Source organism: Dromaius novaehollandiae, chromosome 8 (genome assembly GCF_036370855.1).
Source record: "Dromaius novaehollandiae isolate bDroNov1 chromosome 8, bDroNov1.hap1, whole genome shotgun sequence".
NCBI lineage: Eukaryota > Metazoa > Chordata > Aves > Casuariiformes > Dromaiidae > Dromaius > Dromaius novaehollandiae.
In genome coordinates, this window is record NC_088105.1 from 42,980,542 (window position 1) to 43,003,263 (window position 22,722).

Genomic DNA, 22,722 nt, shown 5'->3' on the forward strand with positions numbered 1-22,722 from the left:
ACCCTTTTCCAAAAAGGTCAGGAGCAGGAAGCCAACTACAGAATCTCCAAGGCCAGTATGATATCTTCCTTAAGCCACCTGTGTATGCAAAGACTAGAAGGTGACAAACTATGTAAATATTTGAAAAGGCTTCTAAGAAAAATCCAGAAAACTGCAGACTGATAAAACCTGGTGTCTGTATGACGCAAACCGTAGAAACTACAATAAATTATAGAATTAGCAGACAGACTGGGAATGTGTGATATACTGGTGAAGGGTCAATATGTTTTTTTGTAAGTGGAAATCAGGGCTCACAGACCTATTGCAGTCCTCTGAGGGAGTCAGCAGGCATGAAGAAGAGGGAGTACAGCTGATCTTCAGGACACCTGGATTTCCAAAAAGCATGCCACAGGGTCCTTCATCAAGAGTTCTTAAGTGAGTTAAATGGCCATAGAGGCAAGAAGGAAAGTCTTTTCAAGGCTAAATGTTTAAAAAAGATTTCAAGAACAAACAGCACTTTATGAATTGCTCTGTTTCTTTCCTCTCAAAAACAAGATATTGTGGAGCCAGAAACTGTGTTGATTGAAAAGGTTCAACAGCTTCTGAGCGAGGGCTTAACAAAGCGCCCAAGAAGGACTATTCAGCTTGGAAGAGAGATAGCGAAGGGGACATACTGACATTTTTCTCTAAAATCAGAGTGACACAAAGAGAGTGACATGGGACTGTTGGTTCACTGTCTCTTCCAGTACAAGAAGTAGAGACAACAAATGGAGTTAGTAGATGGCAAGTTCGAAAGAAACAAACTGAAGTGGTTCTTCATATTCTAAGTAAAAACGCGGAGCTCTCAGCATGTTCAAAAAGCAACCAGTCAAGTTCATGGAAGAGAAATCCATGAAGAGTTATTAAATACACAGACATCATCCTCTGCTCAGAAAACTTCTAAATTGGAAATTTTGGAGGGTGGAGGGGAAAAAAATTGGAAAAATATCATTGTAGGCTTGATAAATGCTCTGTTCTTCAGCTCCTCCCTAAGCATCCGCTGTTGCCACTGTCATAAACAGGATACTGGGATGGACGGTCCCTTGGTCTGACCCAGTACAACAGTTGTGACATTCGTAGCAAGGTAAGTGTTAGCCACCAGCTGTGTAGCAAAGGGCCTATTGGCTTCTCACCTAAATGTCAGATGAAAATCTCAGTCTTCACTTTCAGCTCCCCATATTCTCCCTCCCTTCCTCCTTTGCCCAGGACCTTCAAGGCAAGCGTTGTACCTCTGTTTACCTCCTCACTGCACATGCCTGAATAGGGCTGTCATCTCGGGCAGCCTCTCTGGGCTCCACCATTCAGCAACCCAGCAGTGCGACCATTACCGAATTCTGTCCTCGGCATACGGGCACAAGCTCTGTCATCTGGTATGGAAACGGAACTCTTGTGCCTTACGGCAGAATTTGCTTTGTGTGGTGGTGTTTGCTACACTTGCTGAAAATAATTATACAGCTTTTAGAATAAAATTGCTCTGAAAATTGCATTTTTTGTCAACACCCGCTTACATGTTTCTTCTTAGTACATACTTATACGTTCTTAAGAGACAGCACTGCTATTGTCTTGCATAGTCAAAACTGATTTTATCACTATAAATGTTCATCAGAAAACAGGCTGCGAGGGCCCTTCTGCAGCGCCCATACTGACACTTTTCTGTTTAAATTCTATTTGGGTTGAACTTCATGTACTGCGAGCGTACGAACGGTGTCTTCTGGAACAGGGTAGACCAATCCGTATTAATTATATGGTGGTACATTTATTGTAAAATGGAAGTTTATTTCAGTTTGCTGTCAATAAAACTGCACATCATCTTGCAGGCTCCCTCAGATTCTAAAATTTATCTGTAATTTCAAAAACAACCTGTGTCACTTGTGATCAAAAGTAGCTATTTTTTATTAATATTCAGTAATCCATATTAAATTATTTTAGTAGAGTAAAATCAGCTTTGAGTAAATTTCAGGCTATGAAACTAACACTCAAATTGACAGTCGTTATCCCCTTTGATAGCAGGGAGTTTTGTTTGGTGAGTAGACTCCTTTTTCTGGAAAGCAGAGCCATAAAGAGGAGTCAAAGTATATATGTGAGGCAGGTTAGGAGAGCTAGCTCTGATACTGTTCTGAAACTAGTGTATGCAGTGTAAAACTGCATATTCTTTGGAATATGCGGTTTCTCCTAAACTCTGTTTCACCTTGTGTTTTGGATGATATAGCTTAACAAAAATTCTATGTAGTGCCTTTTTTCTTCCAAACATCCAATTGCTCTCCTCCCCAGATAATTCTTTGTTCAGTTTGCTTTTGTTGTCTGATTTTTATGTAAGGTCATGAAGAAGAGGAATCCTAGAAAGAAGTTCATTTACACATGTGAGATAAAATTTAAGAGTTTATCTTTGTGCAGTTGCCCAAAAATCTTGCTGCTGAAAATATACTTTACATAAACTTGTCTTTCTTTGATGGGACACAATATTTCTAATATCATTCAAACATCAGAGTTGTTAACGCCGGGGGGGAGGGAGTTTCAACAAGGACAGCCTTTCAAAGGTACTTAATGGTTCTGAATGTCAGAGCTATACGTCAGCGTTTTGGACATCTACAGCTCCTCTATGATAAAACACTTTTTTAAGAAGTTACCATATGAAGTTACCAAAGCCACAAGTATTAAATATGTTTGACAAACATCTGTGTTCACTGCATCTGGGCATTTATTTATATATGATGTATAGCTTTCACAGACAGAAAGTTACAAAACATTTCTTGAAGATTTCTTTAGCTGCTAAAGTGCTTGCTGCAGCAGAGTTCAATATGATGATTAAAATTGGTTTAGTGCTAAAAGGCCCTGTGTGCTTCCTTTACAATATGCCTTGCTCTACTATAGTAATTTTTTTATTAACCTTTTTATATTTCACACAAGTTAAAGCCATGATTGTACTTTTTCCTTAAAACAGCTAGCTATTCCTGAAAAGTTCTAAAGAGGATTTCACAATATCATGAAACCAGTTAGGACAGGTGATACATCTTTATTCTGATGCTTGAATCAGAAGTCATCTTCTGAGCCTTCTGCTGGCTTTCTTTGCCTTAGGAAAGTCATCCAGGCCAAAATTTGTACAGGATGAAACTGAGTGTTGTCTGTTTGTTCATAAATACTGTATATCTGTCTTTTTCTTTAAAGCTCATGTTAAATAGTCACATAAATGTAATTCAGTGCCTTTTTCTGATGTCAAGGGGAAAAAAATCTGATGTGTTGGCATACAGTAGTCAGATTAAAAGCCTCCATGACTTTGAGTAGATGTGACTTTGTAATTAAAAAAATTGAAACTTTGAAATGAAGTAATAGTTGTGATATCTGGGCATGAAACAAGCAAAGAATACACCTGAAAATATTTTAATTCAAGCACTGCATTCTTTTAATTTTTAGTTAATTCAAAGGCCTCCATATAAGGTGCTTTCCTTTTTTTTTCAAAAGAAATTTATTGCTTCAAAGGCCATGACAAAGCTAAAAAATCTGTACAAATATTACAAGATTTTGCAATAGAAACTTTGGAAAAAATGCTGTTTTTCAGACCTCTTGAGTTACTGCTGCAGCAGTGATCAAAAGAAAAAAAGAAAAAACAGTCATTTTATTAAGAAGAAGCTGCCAGACTTGTTGCATTGTGTTACACTGAAAAGAATTCAGCTTTGTAGATCATTAATTCAGGACCTGCCCACTAAATTTTAAAATGTTCTTTTTGCTGTAATAGCTCCACTAACTTGCACTACACAAATCCTTGCAGAAAAATCAAGTTGCTCTCCATCTCTAAAACAAAGATTTATTAGCAAATGCTAAAATATTGTTAATACTTAATTAAAATCATAAACTGTAGAACATTTATAACTACTACCAAAAATAAAACGTGTTAGTCTGGACTACAGTTGCTAACTTAACGGAATTAAATATACTTTGTAATATAATATTGTGTTTAGTTGCTAATTTATACATTTCAGCAATAAGCATGGTATCTTCTGGTGGTTAGTATAAAAGAAAGGATTCTAGTCTAACAATGCAATGGACTGTGCGGTGTATAATTTATACTGTAATAGAAGTAATCAGAGGAGGAACAATAGATAAAATATCAGCACGTTATTACAAAAGGACTCAAGAAGATTAAAAGGAAAGACGGAAATTGTATTTATTTCTTCTGTGAGAAATGGTAGAAATGCTAGATGCACCTAGCAGAAAATTATATCTATTTTCACTCTTTATATAAACAATTTTGAGCCTCAAAGTGCAAACGGCTCAGGCTTTGACAGATGAGCTTGCTATCTTACGTGCTCTCCGCCTCGCAGGTACCCAGCAGACCGAGACCACTGGGTGAAGGTGGCCTGTGCTCTGAGTTTTCACCTCCCAACTGGCTTGGCAACAACTCTGTTGACAAGACAGTGTCAAAAAACATTCCCATTCATCTACCTCCCAACCAGGAGACGTGAAAAGAAGTGGTAGCGAGGAAACGATTTGGGGGAATAGAGGAAGATGAGCAAGGGTGTAGCTTCACAAGGACAAGCTGGAGCAACTACCGACCTTGATCGAGAGTTGGTTCTAGTACCTCACCCACAGTTGTTCCTGTCCCTTAGTGGGAATCTCCTTGAACGCCTCTTTCTTGTTTCCATGTGCTCTTTCCTCCCTTCGTCTGGAATTTCTTCTGTTCTTCAGGAAGATTCTTGATAGCCACTCTTATTGCCTCCCAATTCCACGTATTTCCTCCCACATTTACTCCTATCTGTAATAGCAACCATCCTGTCCCTGTTTCCTTTTCTTCTCCCGAATCAGACAGTTCTTATTTCCCCTTTAATTTCGTGTTCTGCTCAGGCAGCTAAAGGTTCAAGAGGACCTTCTCTGAACCCACTTGCTGGAGTTGCACCTTATTTCTGTCTTTCATGAGAATAACAAACAAATGTAGGTTTATTAATAAAGATGAATAAGAACAGGAGTGGAAGTGCTCTAATCTCTACAGCCTTAAGGATGCCTTCAGTCCAGCTCCGAGCTGGCTCTTTGCCTCCATGCAATACATAAGGAGTTTATTTACTTATTGCAGGGCTGTGGATCCTAATCTAGAAGACACCTAAATATAATATCTCCATTCTCGGCATGGTAGCATTTGAATCCCTTTTTGCAGCTGGTAAATACCCTTAGTGTATGATCCTTATAGGTGTTCCAGCACCTGGGGCTAATTTCTAAGCCTTACATTAGCCGTATGTACAAATTCTGAACCCACTTACCCACCGTTAGAATTTTGTTGTGTGTGTAATCCTAGATAGACTACTCAGAGTAAAATCCTTGCTGCCTATCAAAACTAAAGCTTTAAAACCTTTTATTAGTAAAATGGCATGGATATATTTTCTTTTATCACTGGGCTGCTGCAAGGATAAATCAGCTGAGGAGTACTGAGTGAGATACTATGTAAAAAGAAACAATAGAAATAATGGATAAATAGTATATGAATAGAAAGTGGACTGCTCAGTAATTAAGCTTCCACAACACAGAAATACGACCTATGGAGCACACCCTGTATTCAGAAGGAGGCACAGAACACAGACCTTAGTGCTGATGCTTAAAAGCCCTGTAACGACACAAGCTAGTGGTCTAGTGTACTTGAAATGAAATTTAAAACAGGCCAAATATACAAAAGTATTCGTGAAATACTTAAATCAGACAAAATTATACATTATGCTCATAACTTTTATTGAGCAACCCTTGAAGTGCAGGAATACCGTCATAGCTGTCAGTAACAAAAAAAGCGAAAAGACAGAACAACCCCCCCCAAAACCAAGGTAATAATGGTCCTAAAAATATTTGGGACACCATACTTTAAACATTCAAAATACAATATTATCCAAAATCCAGCTTTACATGTTGGTAATTCTGTTAAAATTTTATATTGAAAAATGTTGCTCACAGAGAAACAAAAGTACCTATTAGCGGCTGTAAAGCAACTATTTCCCTTGAGAGCGTTATTTAATGGGGCCTGAATGGCAGCTTTGCCGCTCCGAGGCGGTGACACTGCACAGCGCGCACTCCACCTCTTGCAGACAGGCAGTGCTGCTCACGGCGCCCCGGGAAGAAGCACCGCAGCGACGCGGCTCACAGCGGCCTCGCCAGCACGGCCCAGGCGCACGTGGCCGCGCCCAGGGCCCGGGGCCCGGGGCGAAGGCCGAGCCCGGCCGCGCCGGGGAGCCTCCGACCGCCGCCCGGCACCCGCGGGCCCCGGCGCGGCCCTCCTTCCCGGAGCCGGCGCTCCAGGCCGCGCCGATGCCGCCGGGCCCGTGCGGGGCGGGGGCGGGGGCGGGGGCGGGGGCGGGGGCGGGGGCGGGGGCGGGGGCGGGGGCGGACAGGCCCGAGGCGCGGCCCCCCCCCCCGGCACCTCCCCCCGCGGGGCCGCCCCCGCCCCCGCCCCCGCCTAACGGGGCTGCCCCGCCCCGCCCCGCCCCGCCCCTCCGCGCCGCCCCCCGGGGAGCGCCGGCCGCAGCCGCCGCAGCCGCGCCAAGATGTCTGCGCTGAGGGCCGCGCGGGTGAGTGGCGGCGCCGGGCGCCGCGGAGGTGCTGCCCGGCGAGGGGTGGCGACGGGCCAGCGAGCGGCGCCGCAGGGCTCCCGGCGGGCGGGGGCCGGGCGGGCGGGGGCCCCGAGGGGGCCGCGCCTCGGGGCGGGAGGCCGCGGCGCCGTGAGGCGCGGGCGGCGGCGGGGCGGCCCCGGCCCCCGGCGGCCGTTGGGGCCGTAACGGCCGCTGCTGACCGTCACGGCGGGCTGCCCGCAGCCGCGGGCGGTGGAGCCGGGCGGCACCGAAGCCCCCGCGTTCCGCTTTCCCCTGCTTCAGCACTTTAGTCCCCGGGTTTATTGCCCGAAGCTCCGTGGGCTGCAGGGCTTCTCCCGCCTCGTTGCCCAGCCTTGGGGCCTTCGTGTCCCCAAGCGCCTGGCAGGAGGAGCCGCAGAAACGCTCGTGCGGGCCTGGGCCCCTGCTCCGGCTTGGACAACGGAGGTGGCTGGGCTTGAGATGTGTATTTTATACGGCGCATTTCCTCAAGCATGCCCGGCTGTGTTATCCGTGGTATTTTTTATATGTGTGATAATAAAAGATGTTTTTCTGAGGTACTAATACTCTCACATAAATTAAAAAGCGAGCTTCAAATTAGAAAATGAAGATGAGTCAAAGCTCAGGTAGTACCTTGTTTACTCTTCACGCTGACCTGCTTCTGGTTTCCCTGTTCCCTGAGTCACTCGTGGTCAGAATTAGGTAAAAGTTGAAAGGCCTCAGGTGGGGCCTCCTGGCAGCAGCGTTCCCCTGCCCCGGAGCGTCGCGGCTCGGCCGCCTGTCCAGGCCACTGCCGTGACGCTGTCGTCTTAGGAGGAAGGCTCCCCCGAAGCCAGTTTTATAGATCACTTTATAGATCAAACATGAGGTTTTAGGCAGGGGAAGCCAACAGGCCGTGAATGCATACCGTAGGAGGTCAGTGTTTCAGGTTCAGCCTCCTGGCGTGTTACCCAGCCAGCTCTTTCCAACAGCTCTTTTCAGCTGTGTTTTTTCAGGTGAGGGAGAGTCAAGGTTAGTGACCTTAGCTTATTGCTGTGCTGTCCTTTTCTGTGATGTGCAGCTTTCTGAACAAATGCTGTAGTTCTTCCGGCACTGAGGTAATCAAGACCACTTCACTTCCATGCCAGTTCTCCTCCTACCCTCTTCCTGACAGCAGATTATTCCAGTGTTATTCTTGCCACTTTCATGGGTCATATTTCTGATTGTGACAGAGCTCATGTAATAGTCCAGCAAAAATGCAATAACGAGTCGCATTTGAGCATCACTAGCCGTAACTTATCACTGCATTTAACCGTTCCACCTGAATCAAACGCTTTAGGGGAGTTGACAGAACAGACAGATGATCATCCAAATCCTTACGTGATTCAAACTGTGATGCTTTGTCACTTGATCACTTGTGCCACGTCTAGGTATGATTCCTGTCTGTCCAATTCTATTTAGAGGAGGGGCAGGGAGCGAGCTGAGTTTTCAGAGTAACCTTCAGTATTGACCTTGCACACTACTCTGGTACTAAATGCATAATAAGCATAAGTTCTATAGTATAAATTTGACAGTTTTTTTCTTTCTTTAGTGTTATTTTGAATTCAGTACTTTTTCTAGTTTAGACAAAACTGGTGGCAAAGCTATATGTGGCTGTATCAAGAGTTGCTCTTGAAAATACCAAAATGATTACAATTATCTGGCTTTTGTCATCTCACCTCCATCTTTTTTTTTCCAGACATAATAAGCTATAAGAAATTCTGCAGTATCTGGGTCTTGTTTGTTGGTATTTTTGATGGTTTGTTTTGTTTTTCTGTTTAACAGCAGTAGAAGTAGCACAGAACTTAGATAAGAAAGCAAGATACCATTTTGCAATGGTATCTTTTGATTTTTCTCTCCTCAGGGCAGAAAAATGAAATCATTGTTATTTTAACTCTTGTGTGTGCAGTGTTAAACTCTCTGTATCGTTTTAATTGCACATGCGTTTAGCACGGTAAAAGTTTCACAGGGTTGGTGCTTGTGAAAGCTCTGAGTGAAGTATGTATTCCCTACTGGAAAATACAATCCTGAACTATTAATAAACTCACTTAACAGTTCAGTATTCAAGTACGTCATAGCCTCCCCCATCTCCAGAGTCTAGCAGTGGTCTTTCTGCATTTCTTCGCTTGTCAGGTTTACGCTGTTTTCAGTATTCTCTGAAAATACTTTTTTCACACTGTTTATGCCAGTTATTGCCTGCCTTCTCCATGCCTCTTGTAGTGTGGCTTTGTAACCATCTCTGCATAGCATTCTTATTTTTAAAACCATAGTGATCTGCCACAACTTTATTTTGTAGTTATCATTGCCCCCCCCAATTATGTATCTCTCTGTAATGCCCCCAATGTCCTCCAGAGTCTCCAGTAAAATTCCTGTGATACTTTTGCACTATTATGATGAATTAAATTTTTTCATGTTACAAAATAAGTGATTGGTCTTGTCACACTTTTCTCTAAATTTCAACGTAAGAAAATCAAAACAAAGATTTTTCTTAGTGTTTAGACTAATTTGTTTCCACACAGTATCAGTTTGAGTCATTCTGGAAATTTATCCAGTTAAATATTTTTTCCCTTTTCTTGCCAAATATTTCAGAGATTCATGGCTGTTAAAGGGAGAAATGGAGTAAACCAACCTTTTCAAATCAAATTCAAACAAATTTTTGAGCAGAAATCTGGTGCTAGTTTTTGCACAGTATTAAGGCATTCTACAAATGGTTACAACAGTAAATGTGGGCACTAAGCCCTTAAAAAGAGCAAAGTAAGCACGTACAATGAAAAAGAGAATAAATCGGTGATCAATATTAGGAAGACAAATAAACTTCATATATTCTGCCTTCTGTTTGGAGTAGAATAATAATCATTAGCTATCTGTGGCAAAGGGTTATTGGAAGAAAGCAGACAAAAGTATGTTTGATGAATATATGAGTCTGGAACATTATCAGATCAAAATACACTGATACATATTGGTTAATTGGTAGACTGTTAAAATCTTGCTAAATTTGCATATAGGTAAACATGGATAAGTAGGATATTCAGTATTGGGCAAAAGAAAATCAGGTTTGATTAGCGTGTAGGTATAAATGAAATATATGTTTATGTGTATGTATACAAATGGACATATATATTAAAGAAGATGCAGTATAATTATGTTTAATTACTGTTAAATGATCAATTATACAACACTTAGGAGTGGATGTAGCAGTTCACTCATGCCTGGTGTTAAAGTCTGGGATTCCACACTGGTGCGGCAGAGTTGGTTTGCTTGAGCGCTACTTGCTACAGGAACAAACCTAACGTAGCCAGGAATCTATTTTTTGTAATCACTTGTAGATACTGTATAAACACTTGATGCAGTGCTGTTTTTTTAAAGCAGGATTCTACATTTAAAGGTCTGCTGCAGTCAGTCTGGTAGCTTTTGGAGACTTGAGCCCTAAAGATCTTTACACCTTATGTTCTTTCTCTTTAACAGATGCTTCAAGCCATTGCAGGGCATGGATGGAGAACACATTCTAGTCAATCTGCTCAAAATTTACACAAAGGCAAACCTGCAGCCGGCTTCAGCTTTGGTAAATATAATAGTTTTTGAAAGAAATACAGCAATTAAGAACAAATTGCAGAGTCAGAAAAAAATAACTGTATTGCAGTTCAATATGAACTTAGAATGGAGGTGTTCATTCTAAACAGATTTTTATTCATTTAAAAATGTGTGAAAAACAGAACTACTTTTTCTTCCAGCTCAGAAAAGTCAAGTATGTGTGTAATATTTACAAGATTTTCTTCTTTTTTAAACCTTTTTTTTTTACTGCTAAAGTTGCCTTGGCTTTGAATAATTAACTCACATTGCTCTTTAAAATGTTAAAGTAACTGTATGTAGTCTTAGTTGAACAGGGTTGAGGAAGAACTTCCCTTTAACAGTGAACTATTCTAATATTTTTACTATCAGTTCTGGGGCTTGTGAACCTATGCTATGTGTGTTATAAAGAAATTCATCCTCATCTTGGCATATTATATATGCAAAGCACATTTAGTGGGACAGCACCTAGATATTTGAAACTAAATAGCCAGAATATTAGAATAAGGAAAAAACATTTATCTGCCTCCTTCTCTTCCTCCATCCACAGCATTCTTCTTCCTTCTTTTTGTAATATATTTTAAGTTACACCATTCTTTTTACTCCATTTTCAATATGTTGCAGATAGTTATTTCTGACAAAATTAAGTGCATTATAGGTGTTGGTGAAGGTTTTCTCCATGGAGAAGGAGGAAGCTGAGCTTTGTTGGTAGTTGGGGAGGCCCAGGAAGTGGTAGTTTGGGTTGTCCTTGAAGGAACTGATGCTTGTTTTTTCTTTTAGTTCGTACAACTGGTAAAATTAAAGATAGTACAGAATTTGTGACTTTTTTTTTTTTTTATAGAGCTCACTGATGAACAGAAAGAGTTTCAAGCTACTGCTCGTAAATTTGCTAGGGAGGAAATTATTCCTGTCGCTGCACAATATGACAAAACCGGCGAGGTAAACCTACCATGCAGTAGGGGAAAAATAGATATATATCTTAACCGGCACAAAAATTTAAAATGTTAACTGAGATAAATCAGAAGGTGATTTTCCCCTTATATTGCAGTATCCTTTTCCACTCATAAAACGGGCTTGGGAACTTGGTCTCATAAATTCACACATACCAGAAAGCTGTGGTAAGTAAACATTCTTTTTAATCTATAAAATAAAACAAAGAAAAGGCATTAGACAAGATTTGCATGTGTAATTATGGATTCTGAATAAAATAAACAGTTGCATACTTGAATAATCTAAATTTAATCAGTAGGTAGGTTGACACATACAAGTGTTATTAGGTGTGGATGTAATCAGGAGACAAATTAGACAGATCATGACTTATGAACAGATTCTCTACCATGATTACAACTTTCTAATGTTCCCCTGGTGTGCTTGTGTCAGCTGATTAGGCAGAGAAATTAGAAGGTCATATTTTGATCTAGTCTCTGACATAGACTAGAGCAATTTAAGAGTTTATTCCAGGAGGACAGTTTTCCAGCTTAGATTATATGCAGTACAGAAGTGCTTTGGCCATGCTTAGGTATATGCCTCATACTAACCATGGAAAAAAAATATATTTTTTTCTTGCATTTATATTCTCTGAACAAGAAATTGGGGAAGTTTCCATAGCAGATCCTTCTTTGGGGAGACTTATCAGAGGGTGTCTCCCCTATCAAAAAGTTAACACAAGAGGTTAAGGAACAAAGGGACAGAAGTGAGAATCGCATTTATTCGCCCATGAATTGTAGAGAAACTCAAGGCTGAAACAGCTGGGCAACTGTAGTGTATAATCACTTGCTTAAATGAAAACCTGCATGTGGCAAATCAGACACCATTGTTTAAAAACGCCTCCAAGGGAAATCTGGAAAAATACATTCCAGTAAGCCTGATATCACACCATGCAAATTAAGAACAAGTAAGATGAAGTATGTAATTAGAGGAGACACAGATAAAAATGATATACTGGAAAAGGGCTTTTGTATAAGGAAGCCATGTCTCAAAAACAATTGGAGTTCTCTGAAGTAGCTAAAAAGTGTGTGAACAGGGGAGGCCTGATTCATACAGAGTGCTTCAACTTTCAAAAGGAATTTGAAAAGTCATGTTTTCGCAGTGGAAGAATCAGCAGCAGAGTCTTTGCTGGGTCCTGTGCTATTTGGGATATCTATAAATACTCTAAAAAAGCAGGTCAATAGTGAGGTGATTGAGTTTACTGATAATACTAAGTTATCCAGTGTACTAAAGATGAGCTGGTGTGGAGAACTGCAGAAGGAGGTCATGAAACAGTGTTAAAATGGCAGATGAAATTCGAAGTAGGAAAAGTGATGCACATGAGAAAGGGAAGAATAAATCCTAACTTCATGGATAAAATGATATCTTCTGAACTAGTTATTGCTTCTCAAAAAAGAGATTTGGGAATTATAATATGTAGTTCTGTGAACATGTCGGCATAATGCTCAGAAGTGATCAATATCGTAAATTTAAGACCAGGAATTAAGAAGGGAATGAAGAAGAAAACAGAAGCCGTAATTATGCTGCCACATGAATCCAAATTGCACTTGCATCTTGAATTCATTATGCAGTCTGATCTTTCCATCTCAAAAGGGTATTGCGGAAATGGGAAAAGTTCCAAAAAGGGTGGCAAAGATGATAAAAGATGTGGAACAGCTCCTGTATGGAAAATGACTAAATAGACTGCTATTCAACTTTGAAAAGAGATGACCAAGGGAGACGTTGTCACGGAGAAGGGGAAAAGGGATTGACAGTTCATTGTCTCTTTCAGTACATTTGGACGGTATCAAATGAAGCCAGCAGATGGCAGGTTCAAAATAAATGAAAGGAGATGGTTCTACACACAGTACAGTTAATTTGTGAAAGTCATTGCCACTGGATGATGTTCATGCAAAAATTTTACATAGGTTCAAAAAGAGACTGGGCAAATGCACGTAAGGAAAAAATCTGTCAAAGGTTATCCTAACGCAGGTGCCACTCTTGGCTGAGGAAGTCCTTTGAAGGGTGCGGAAAATATTCTGAGGAAGCACTGCTATATTGTTGCATTTTTATGCACTTTCTTTAGAAAAGTGGCCTCTGTCAGAGACAGGTTACTGGGTTGGTTGTCTGACTAATATAGGCGCTACGTTTTTTATTCCTAAGTGCTATGGTACTTTAGGAACCCCTGTGGCCTTGTCTCTGCTCCCTAAGATCTCTTAGGGAAATTCTCAAATGTCAAGTCGTCCAAAAATTCTAGTGGTACATTCTTGCCATTTTGTGCAACTCGTCCTATATTAATCATGCAGTAACCCTGGAACTGTGAGATGTAGTTTTTAAATCATCTGTTACTATCCTACAAAATTTTATTTGAAAAGCTTGCTTGGGAATGTTTAATCAAACACAGCGTGCAGTCAAATGTTTGTGGGAGAATATGTTTTTGATAATTAATCTGTGTAAATCACTAATATGTTCCCCTTTAAACTCATTTTAGTCAATGAAATATTTCAACTGTAGGTGGTCTTGGCCTCGGCAGTTTTGAAGCATGCCTTATTACAGAAGAGTTAGCTTATGGATGCACAGGAGTCCAAACTGCCATTGAAGCAAATTCCCTAGGGGTAAGTTCCATCCTTTCTTATCCCCTTTGAATCTGTGCACTTTAAAAAGACAGACTAATAGTCTAAATATTTTCTTTCAGCAAATGCCAGTAATCATTGCAGGAAATGACCAGCAGCAGAAAAAATATTTAGGAAGAATGACAGAGGAACCAATGATGTGTGTAAGTATAACTGCTACATTGTGGAATGTTCCTAAAGCACACTAAGTGATATTACTTTATTTTTGAAGAAAACACTGACATCTAGTCACAACTTAGCCCATTTTGGTTTGTAAATAAATAGTGACATTTATTGAAAGTAATGGAATAGTTAGAAATGCATTCAATTAGGAAATAGAAGATATTATCTGGAAAACCATCCTAAGTCATTTACAAAAATTAATACCTTTTATTTGCCTTTCAAGAGGAGAAGTAGGAGATTAAGAAAATATAAGGTTTATGTGAGCAGAAACTCTGATGGGAATTAAAATCTATTTTTGAATCTTAAACATTATACAAGCACTACTTGTTACATAGAAAGAAGGTTCATGTTCAATGCATTAAAATCTCAAGAACTAAGCCTCATAAAATGCCATTTTAGAAGAACACAGTAAACATAAAATGTTACTCTATGCTCTTATTTCCAGATTTTAAAGATCCACAGCTTTCACATCGGAGTTTGTGAAGCATGAGGAAGTGAAGACTTATTAAGGGTTACAGAATGGTTCTGTTCATCATGAAAAGTAGAAAAGTTTTAGGCATTATTATAGATTTATAATGAAAATTAACCCTTATATATTTGGAGTCTTGCTCAGAGAGCTGTGGTATTTTTTTTGGATGTAATGCTTTCAGTTTGATAAGTACAAGAAATACATCTTCTTCAAGTACAATAAGTACATTAATAAGTACAGCTTCACTATTTTCAGCCTTGTCTACAGTTTATAATTTAAGAAACACCATCATCATTGGTGTCCAGTTATCCCAATCTCATGCTACAGGTATTTTTCTATTATTTATATGCAGTTACTTTTGTTATAATGGATGCCTAGATGATGTAAAGCAACTCCATTCTCCTAATATCTAGAATTGGTATACTATATGCAGAAGCCAAGAGTCAAACTTATATGCAGGTCCCATTCTGCTGACTACTTTTACAAGCAGTATTCCTAGTGAAATACTTCAGTAGACCACAAGAATTAAAACACTCCAGCCTCTGGCAACTGGAGAAAGGCAAATATACCTAACTTAAAAGAAGTCCAAAGGACAATCCGTCCCAAGCTAGCAGGCCAGTAAGTCTCTCTGCAGTCCTTGGGAAAATCACTATCTTTGTGTCGCTGATGGCTGAACACAGATTTCCAGTCGCTGTTAGCTTGGGATGGATTTCAATTAGCTGCTTCAAAGTGTGATTGCGTTGTTTCCTTTTTCCTGTTGCCTTTTTCCTTTTGTATGAACAGCTCAAGCCTCACGCCTCACTGCAAAACAACAATGTATTTTACAAATGTTTTTAAAAAGTTACAATGCAGCAAGAATGCAAAGATAATATTAAACTTCAAAAAAGTGGTCTTGCTATGCATATGATTCGATATTTTGGTGTTACTTCAGAAAAGTTACAGGCCTCCTTTTCATACTCCTCAGTATTGCAGAGCAATTCATTTTAAACCTATCAAACTTATTTTTCCTTTTTTTGTTGTTATAGCATCTTGTAACATACTTGCAAAGTTTTGTTTTTTACTATGCAGTTCTTTTAAAACTTTTACAAATCGGTTTCGTGCATGTAGTCTGTAAAAATTTATGGTGACCTAAAAATGTAACTTTTATTTTATTCAAGATTTTGCATTTTATTTTCTTTTAGGCTTATTGTGTAACAGAGCCTGGAGCAGGCTCTGATGTGGCTGGTATAAAAACAAAGGCTGAGAAAAAAGGAGATGAGTATGTTATTAATGGCCAGAAGATGTGGATCACAAATGGTGGGAAAGCTAACTGGTGTGTAAGCTGTTAATTCGTGTTATGTTTTCTGTTATTCTGTTCTATATATATATTTTTTTCCTCCAAAGTTAAATACTAGTGTTTCTTTAAAGACCCCCGTTAAAAAATCTGGAGGTTCGTTACGTTTTATCACATTACGCTATAATCTGCGACCAGTTTATCAGGACAAGGTATATAAGAATGCAGTCTCTGCTGTACAAAGCCTAAAAAGGAAACTGACAGGTGACAATGGTCCATTCGAAAAGGCTTCTCAAATATTGTTGCTATCAAATGAAATTAATTCTGCCTTTTCTTCAATGAAGGACAGCAACAGTGTGATTTAACTCACAAAGTACCCCAAGAGGCTCATATTACTAGTTACCTGGCTTTGTAGGTGTGATGATTGAGATCAGTTCCTTCTGATTCTGCTAGAAACATCTATCATTTCTAGCGAAGCTAGAAACACTGTTGGATTGTGGTATTACATTTTACTTTCTTAAGGGAAGGCATTTTCCAGCTGTCAAAGAATTCAGATATTACTGTGGCATCTATGGAGTGTGCTTTAAGCTACAGACCTCTTTCATCATGTCTCCCATAATATCATGTTCATCTCCAATTATGAATTCATTTTAATTCAAGTGCAAGAACTTTACTGTATATATTGTATCCATAAATCTGCATTTTCTAGTTATTTACTTCCTTATTCAACGCAGAACCATCGAAGAGAATCTAGCATCTATCTTTTGACATCACTGAACACCACAAATGTGATTCACTACTGTTTAGTTTCTAACAGAATTACTTTTTACAACTTACACTAGAAGAATAAAATTAAGATCTTCTTTGGGATTAGGTGATAACTGAAATTTTGCATGCAAGAATATATTTCCTAAGCATATACATTTTTATGTATGTGCTGTGAATTCATCTAATAGATTTTTCTGAACTATTCCTGAAGTTGATAATATCATAAAGACTTATATAACAGTACAAGGACACGATGGACAATCTTTGCATGTTGATCTAAAGTAATTTTATTAAAACTTGAATTTTGCAGTAAGAGTTGCACTGAAACTTCATCTCTTGTGCTCCCTCTCAGTTTATTTCTGGAAGAGGCAAGAAAGAAGGGTTGCTAACTTCTTGATGGAATTTATTATATGCTGGAAACGCACACTGAAACATGTAATCTGTTAATTAAAAAGTGTCTGATTATTAATTGTGCAGATAAACTGAGGCCCTCTTCTTTGTTTTACACTAGGTATTTTTTGCTAGCTCGTACCAATCCAGATCCGAAAGCTCCTGCAGGCAAAGCCTTTACTGGATTCATTGTGGAAGCAGATAGCCCTGGAATCCAAATTGGAAGAAAGGTGAAGAGTATATCTGTTATTTGACAGGCCAGGAATTATTATTCATTTCTAAACCAATAATGCAACAAATTGTCAATAAAGAAAGAACACTATTATGCAACTGAACATTTAAATTTGTTCACATGTAATGATCTTTTTGTTTTCAAAACAAACAAAGTATTCTTAAAACATACTTATAACTTTATTAATTCAGAAAGGTAATATTCACAATATTCTAATGATGACTTTGAACAGCAAAAAAATCTTCGAGAACCGTTTTATTGCCCAGTGCTGATAAATGAAAAATAGTGTGTCTTGAGAGGATGAGAAGCAAGGTGGACAACTTCAACTGTAAATACATACACAGTGAGCTTAATTTTAGCTATTGCTGCTCAAGGAGCGGGCCTTAGAGACACTGTTGATAGTTCTTTCAAAAAAAAGCAATTTTTAGTAGCAGGCAAAAGCTGACATTGAACATTAGTAAAGGAATATGAAAACCTGAAAAGCTCATTTATTTATTTATCTGCCTGTAGTACAATGATATTTTACTACTGCCTGCATTTTAGGTTCCTCACTTTCTTCTCTCCCATCTTAAAGGATATAATTGAACTAGAGAAAAATAACAAGAGTGATTACAGCTACAGAATGGATTTCATATAAGAATAAAGTAAACTCCTCAGCTTAGACAAATTAAAGGCATGTGGGTCTGTGAATGCAAAACTGGTATTTGTCATGTATATGGTTGTTTTTAGATGAAACAGAAGTGTTTGGGGAAAAATGCTTACCTTTTTGCTTTAAGTAAACTGAAGGATGAAAATGCTTTGTACCTTGGAAGAATCCCATTTAGTTACACTTCTGTAAACTCCCTTTTCAGGAAATTAATATGGGTCAGCGTTGCTCAGATACAAGAGGTATTGTCTTTGAAGATGTGAGAGTCCCAAAGGAAAATGTATTAATAGCTGAGGGAGCTGGCTTTAAAATTGCAATGGAAGCTTTTGATAAGACCAGACCTCCTGTAAGTATCAGAAATATCTTGCTTATAAAATGTAATAGGAATTTCTGATTTTTACTCTATGCTATATTTAATTCAGGTAGCAGCTGGTGCTGTTGGTTTAGCACAAAGAGCACTGGATGAAGCTACTAAATATGCTTTGGAGAGAAAAACCTTTGGGAAAACAATTGTTGAAGTAAGTGAAATATACATATACACATATATACAGATATGCGTGTATATATAAAGAGAGCTATGTTTTCACATGAGATCTACTACTATTGAATTTTCAAGGTCGTTCCTTGATTTTTAGGACATGTGTGAACTATTTTATCTCTTTGCCATTGCTTGGGTTTTCAAATATATAGGTGAGCATCATATAAATGCAACTAGCTATGCAGTAACTCCAGGAATTCTTCTTTAACTTATTGATGATGATGATGATGACTAATAATATCACAAAGAAAAATCCCCCCCAAAACCCTGAAAGTCCTGTACTACTACCACGACATATTTAAGCTCTTCAGTATTGATGAACAGGCATTTTCAGGAAAGGAAAAGTTGATCCCATCTTTCTGTTTGAGGTATGTGAAAGAGATGCACAGTATTAATACCAATACACTGCTTCCAATTTGGAAGAAACATGAATAAACAGCAAACTAATATAGACCTCATGAACAGTAAAGCTCAACTTTGTAATTCAAATCTCAATCCTTGTGACTAAATGGATTTTAGAATCTAAAACTTTAGTCTAATTCAACATATGGATATGAGAGCCTCGCCCATATTCTGCAGAAGTCCTCTAGCAGAATTTACTGATGTTGCTGATGTGATCACTGTATTAAGAAAACTGTATTCCTCTTGGATGTCATAGATTTTAAGCAGGCAGTGTTAACCTGGTTTATTTCATCATTCATAGCACCAAGCAGTGTCTTTCATGCTTGCTGAAATGGCGATGAAAGTGGAACTAGCTAGGCTGGCTTACCAAAGAGCTGCATGGGAGGTTGATGCTGGTCACAAGAATACCTACTACGCTTCCATTGCAAAGGCGTTTGCTGGTGACATTGCAAACCAAGTAGCTACAGATGCAGTACAGATTTTTGGAGGAAATGGATTTAATAGTGAATATCCTGTAGAAAAACTAATGAGAGATGCTAAAATCTACCAGGTAAGTAAAATAAAGAATGTGATCTTTAAAGTAATACGTAAATTGTGTATAAAATAAGCTAATGGCTACTTATTTTAAATCATGATGTACACATATAAAAATATTTTTAGGATGAAAGCAATAATCATTCAATTTAAAGAAAGAGGCATTCAAATCAGGCAAATTGTTGCATACAGAAGTATTTGCACTAGATCAATAACTTTAAGTATCAGCTACAAATATAAGAAAAGTACATTTAACGCTTTTTTCTGAACATGTGCGTAAACTCTTTGAAATTCTTGGACTATTCGTTTCAAAGCTCTTGAACTCTTAGAAGAAAAGGCTGTAGAAAACACTGATCGAAATACCAGTGCTTGCCTTGAAGCAGAGTAACACAAACGTGCTGTCAGAGATGGTTTATATGTAATGCTGTTCTTGAAAACCTTCAATGATGGAAATCCTCTGCACCCCTATGTATCGCAGACTGGTGCCTGACTATAGCTAAGCTTTCCCCCCACCCCAATATCTAGTCCAAATAATGGTTGTTGCAAATTACATCCTTTTTCTTGTCATATCCAGCTGTATACAGATTGCCCTTGGTAATGCCTACATTTTATGTGCTTCTCACTTCCCCCTTAGCAGTCTCTCACAGAATAAACTAAAGCAATTTCCTTACCTTTTTCCTCATAAGTCACGTGGGGGTTTTTTTTTCTGTTTCCAATCTCTTATCCTTTGTTGTTGTGCTCTATACTTTCTTTTTGAAACTTTGATATGGCAAGCTGGGCAGAATACTTCAGTTGAGCTATCACCAGCATAGAGTATTGAGGAAAAATTATCTTGCATATCTTACATTAACAGACATGTGACAGAAGTATGACACAACCTGGAGTGATTAGCCTTTTTTCTTTTCTTTTTAACACAAAGCATACTCATATTTACCCATGTTTAGCCCCTAGTCATGCATAATCCCCAGATCTTTTTCTGTGGTATTATTGCCAAGACATTATTCCACATCACAATTCTTTTGTATACAGGATGCTAGTTTTTTATTCAGCAAGAACATTTTAATTACGTTCAGCAGAACCAGTAATCTTTTTACCTTCTCTTACCCCTTTCTGACATTTAAAGTGACTAGGTAAAGCATATCAAAACAGATGATATCAAGAAATGCATATGGATAATGATCTGTAAGGCCAGTTAGGTACAATAGCTGTTGCTCCTAAGATTTTAGGTAGTTAACATTTCTCTTGCAGCTGACTTTAAAATGAATGCTATTATTCTCATTAGTCAAGAATTTATTTTTCTCAATTTAAGGGAAAAAAGACTACTGTTTCGGAATTAAAGGTTCTTAGTATAAAGTACTAATTGAAGTCCTGCAAGTAAGGAAATGAATGAGTAATTGCATTTTATTATGATTGGGCTTTTTTCCTGTCAAGTACCATGCTTTTTAGAGGAAGACAGTGTGAAAGTTTAGATGTATTTTACAGGATCCCATTCAGTTATTTCGATCTTATATTACATTGCTCTATCATGGATGCAAGGCTAGGTAGATATTTTGCTTATTGTTCAGATTAATCAGATTTAGTATTTAATTTTTGTTTTCCCCTCCCCTTTGTCCCCAAAAGAATACAGGAAAAGGCTTTTGTCTTTACAATTATTTCTTCATTTGAACTAATGAGCATTTGGGGCAGTTCAGTTTATTCATGACTTGTTGGCATATGGGAAAATACGTATCTATAATACTTGGCTCTGACATTCAATTCCTGATGTTTTTCTTGAGAGTAATTCCTCCTGATTCTTCTCCATCCAAGATTTGTTAAAAGCTTTTAAAAACTGATCAGCTAACATTATTGCAATTCTACATTGCAGATTTACGAGGGAACTGCTCAGATCCAAAGGATGATCATAGCTCGTGAACACGTTGGCAAATTTAAGGTTTAAAGAAAGGTATACAGTGTGTCTGGCACTGTTGTTGCGTTCTATGTTCTCAGAAGAAGAGGATGTTAATACGTTTCTCAATACAATTAAAAGGTGTGGGAAAAAAACTTTTCCTTCAAGATCTTATTATTTTGTACATTATTAAGCACTACTTTAGTACCCCCCCACTACATTTAGTACACTCCATTCATAACAAAGTTGGTATTTTCCAAACATGTCTGAATTCCAAAGTGATTGTTTGTCTCTTGTCTTTCCCTACTTAGGCTTTTTCATTCCAGTCTATGGCTTTCGGTAGGGGAAGAGGTAAAAACCTTCCCTGTAAAATTTTCATTAAAAAAGTGAACAGAATTCAGAAATATTTTTATTGTCTGTGAAGCCATTCCACATGTAACAATAATTTGATTTTAGGAACTTCTGTATTATTTATAATAATACAGATTTGCTCCTACTGAGATAAATTATAGCTTTATCATTGGAAGTCAGGTGGATATCAATTTAATAAATCTCAGGGACACGATTACTTTAAAAAGCTATTCTGATTCTTGCAAGGATCACATACTGCAGTATATTGTGTCCAGGTCATCACGTGCTATAATGAATATTCTAACACAGTAGTTTTGTAGGTTTTAGAAACTCTCATCTTTTAAATTTCAACAGGAATACGTATTAACTTCTGGACCATTCAAAAACAAATATATATTCCTATAAAGTACAACACAGATCATTGTTATTTTTCCCAAACAGTGGCAGAATTACTACCTGTGTATTGTTTGCATATTACATGCCTCCATGTGTCAGTATGAACAAAAGCTAGTTTTTGTTTTCAAAAGATACTGCATAATAGGGCTTCTTTTCAGTGACTTACCATGTTATTCACCTGAGTCCAGCACCGACAGAAATTTGCATTCAATGCTTTTATCTCTGTGCCTCAGAGAAATCTGCTACATTTATGAAGAAAATGCTTGTTTTCTTGTGCCTTAAGTAAGACTTCTTTATGGATGAACGCTAAGGACTGCTTTTTCCGAAACACAGTTATGTACTTTTGTCACAGTATGAGAAAAAGAAATACGGTCATTCAGTTTCAAACACATTTTCATTTTAGCTGAGTTCATGTGAAATAACTTCTAGGAAACTATGCCATATATTTGAGTATAATAACTCTGTTCTAAACTTGGCTGTTACCTCAAAAGTTCTAATATGAAAAGGGCAAGAATTGAGAATATCACAACACAATGTTTTTTCACTTCAAAATTAGGTGATCAAAAGTTATTTCTGGCAATCACTGCCGAATGCTAATAAAAAACTATTTTCAAATAGAAAAATGTGGTTATTTGTATTCATTTTGCTTGTGACATCATTTCAGTTGTGTTTCAAGTAAGTTCAATATCTGAAATATGTTAATAGTTACACTGCAGTTCCATACCAGAAACTACTGGGCATTTTAACTTAAAACGGCAGCTGAATAGCGTTTCCAGTTCAACAGTATGAAGGTCTGCATTGCTGTTGCCTTTATGTGTATCTGTTCTGAGGCTCTAGATACCATCCAGTAGAAACAGAATATCAACTAGGGGAATGTAACCTCTTACTTGCTTAAGCAAGTGTAGTAGTATAAATGT

General features: G+C 38.3%; 1 protein-coding gene across 1 annotated transcript; it reads left to right on the plus strand.

Annotated features, from left to right (window-relative positions):
* The first annotated feature begins 6,474 nt into the window (after window positions 1–6,474).
* ACADM (acyl-CoA dehydrogenase medium chain) lies at window positions 6,475–22,428 on the plus strand. The gene is made up of 12 exons (XM_064516382.1): window positions 6,475–6,557; window positions 10,059–10,155; window positions 11,002–11,099; window positions 11,209–11,278; window positions 13,641–13,741; window positions 13,822–13,902; window positions 15,572–15,702; window positions 16,943–17,051; window positions 17,905–18,045; window positions 18,122–18,217; window positions 18,941–19,189; window positions 21,038–22,428. The coding sequence occupies exons 1-12, from the start codon at window positions 6,534–6,536 to the stop codon at window positions 21,107–21,109; spliced, it is 1,269 nt and encodes a 422-aa protein (XP_064372452.1). The 5' UTR covers window positions 6,475–6,533; the 3' UTR covers window positions 21,110–22,428.
* Window positions 22,429–22,722: the final 294 nt, after the last annotated feature.

Coding starts and splice junctions, on each gene's coding strand:
- ACADM (XM_064516382.1), top strand. CDS start 6,534: ATGTCTGCGCTGAGGGCCGCGCGG. Junction 11,100..11,208: donor AATATGACAAAACCGGCGAG/GTAAACCTACCA, acceptor CTTATATTGCAG/TATCCTTTTCCACTCATAAA. Junction 18,046..18,121: donor TTGATAAGACCAGACCTCCT/GTAAGTATCAGA, acceptor TATTTAATTCAG/GTAGCAGCTGGTGCTGTTGG.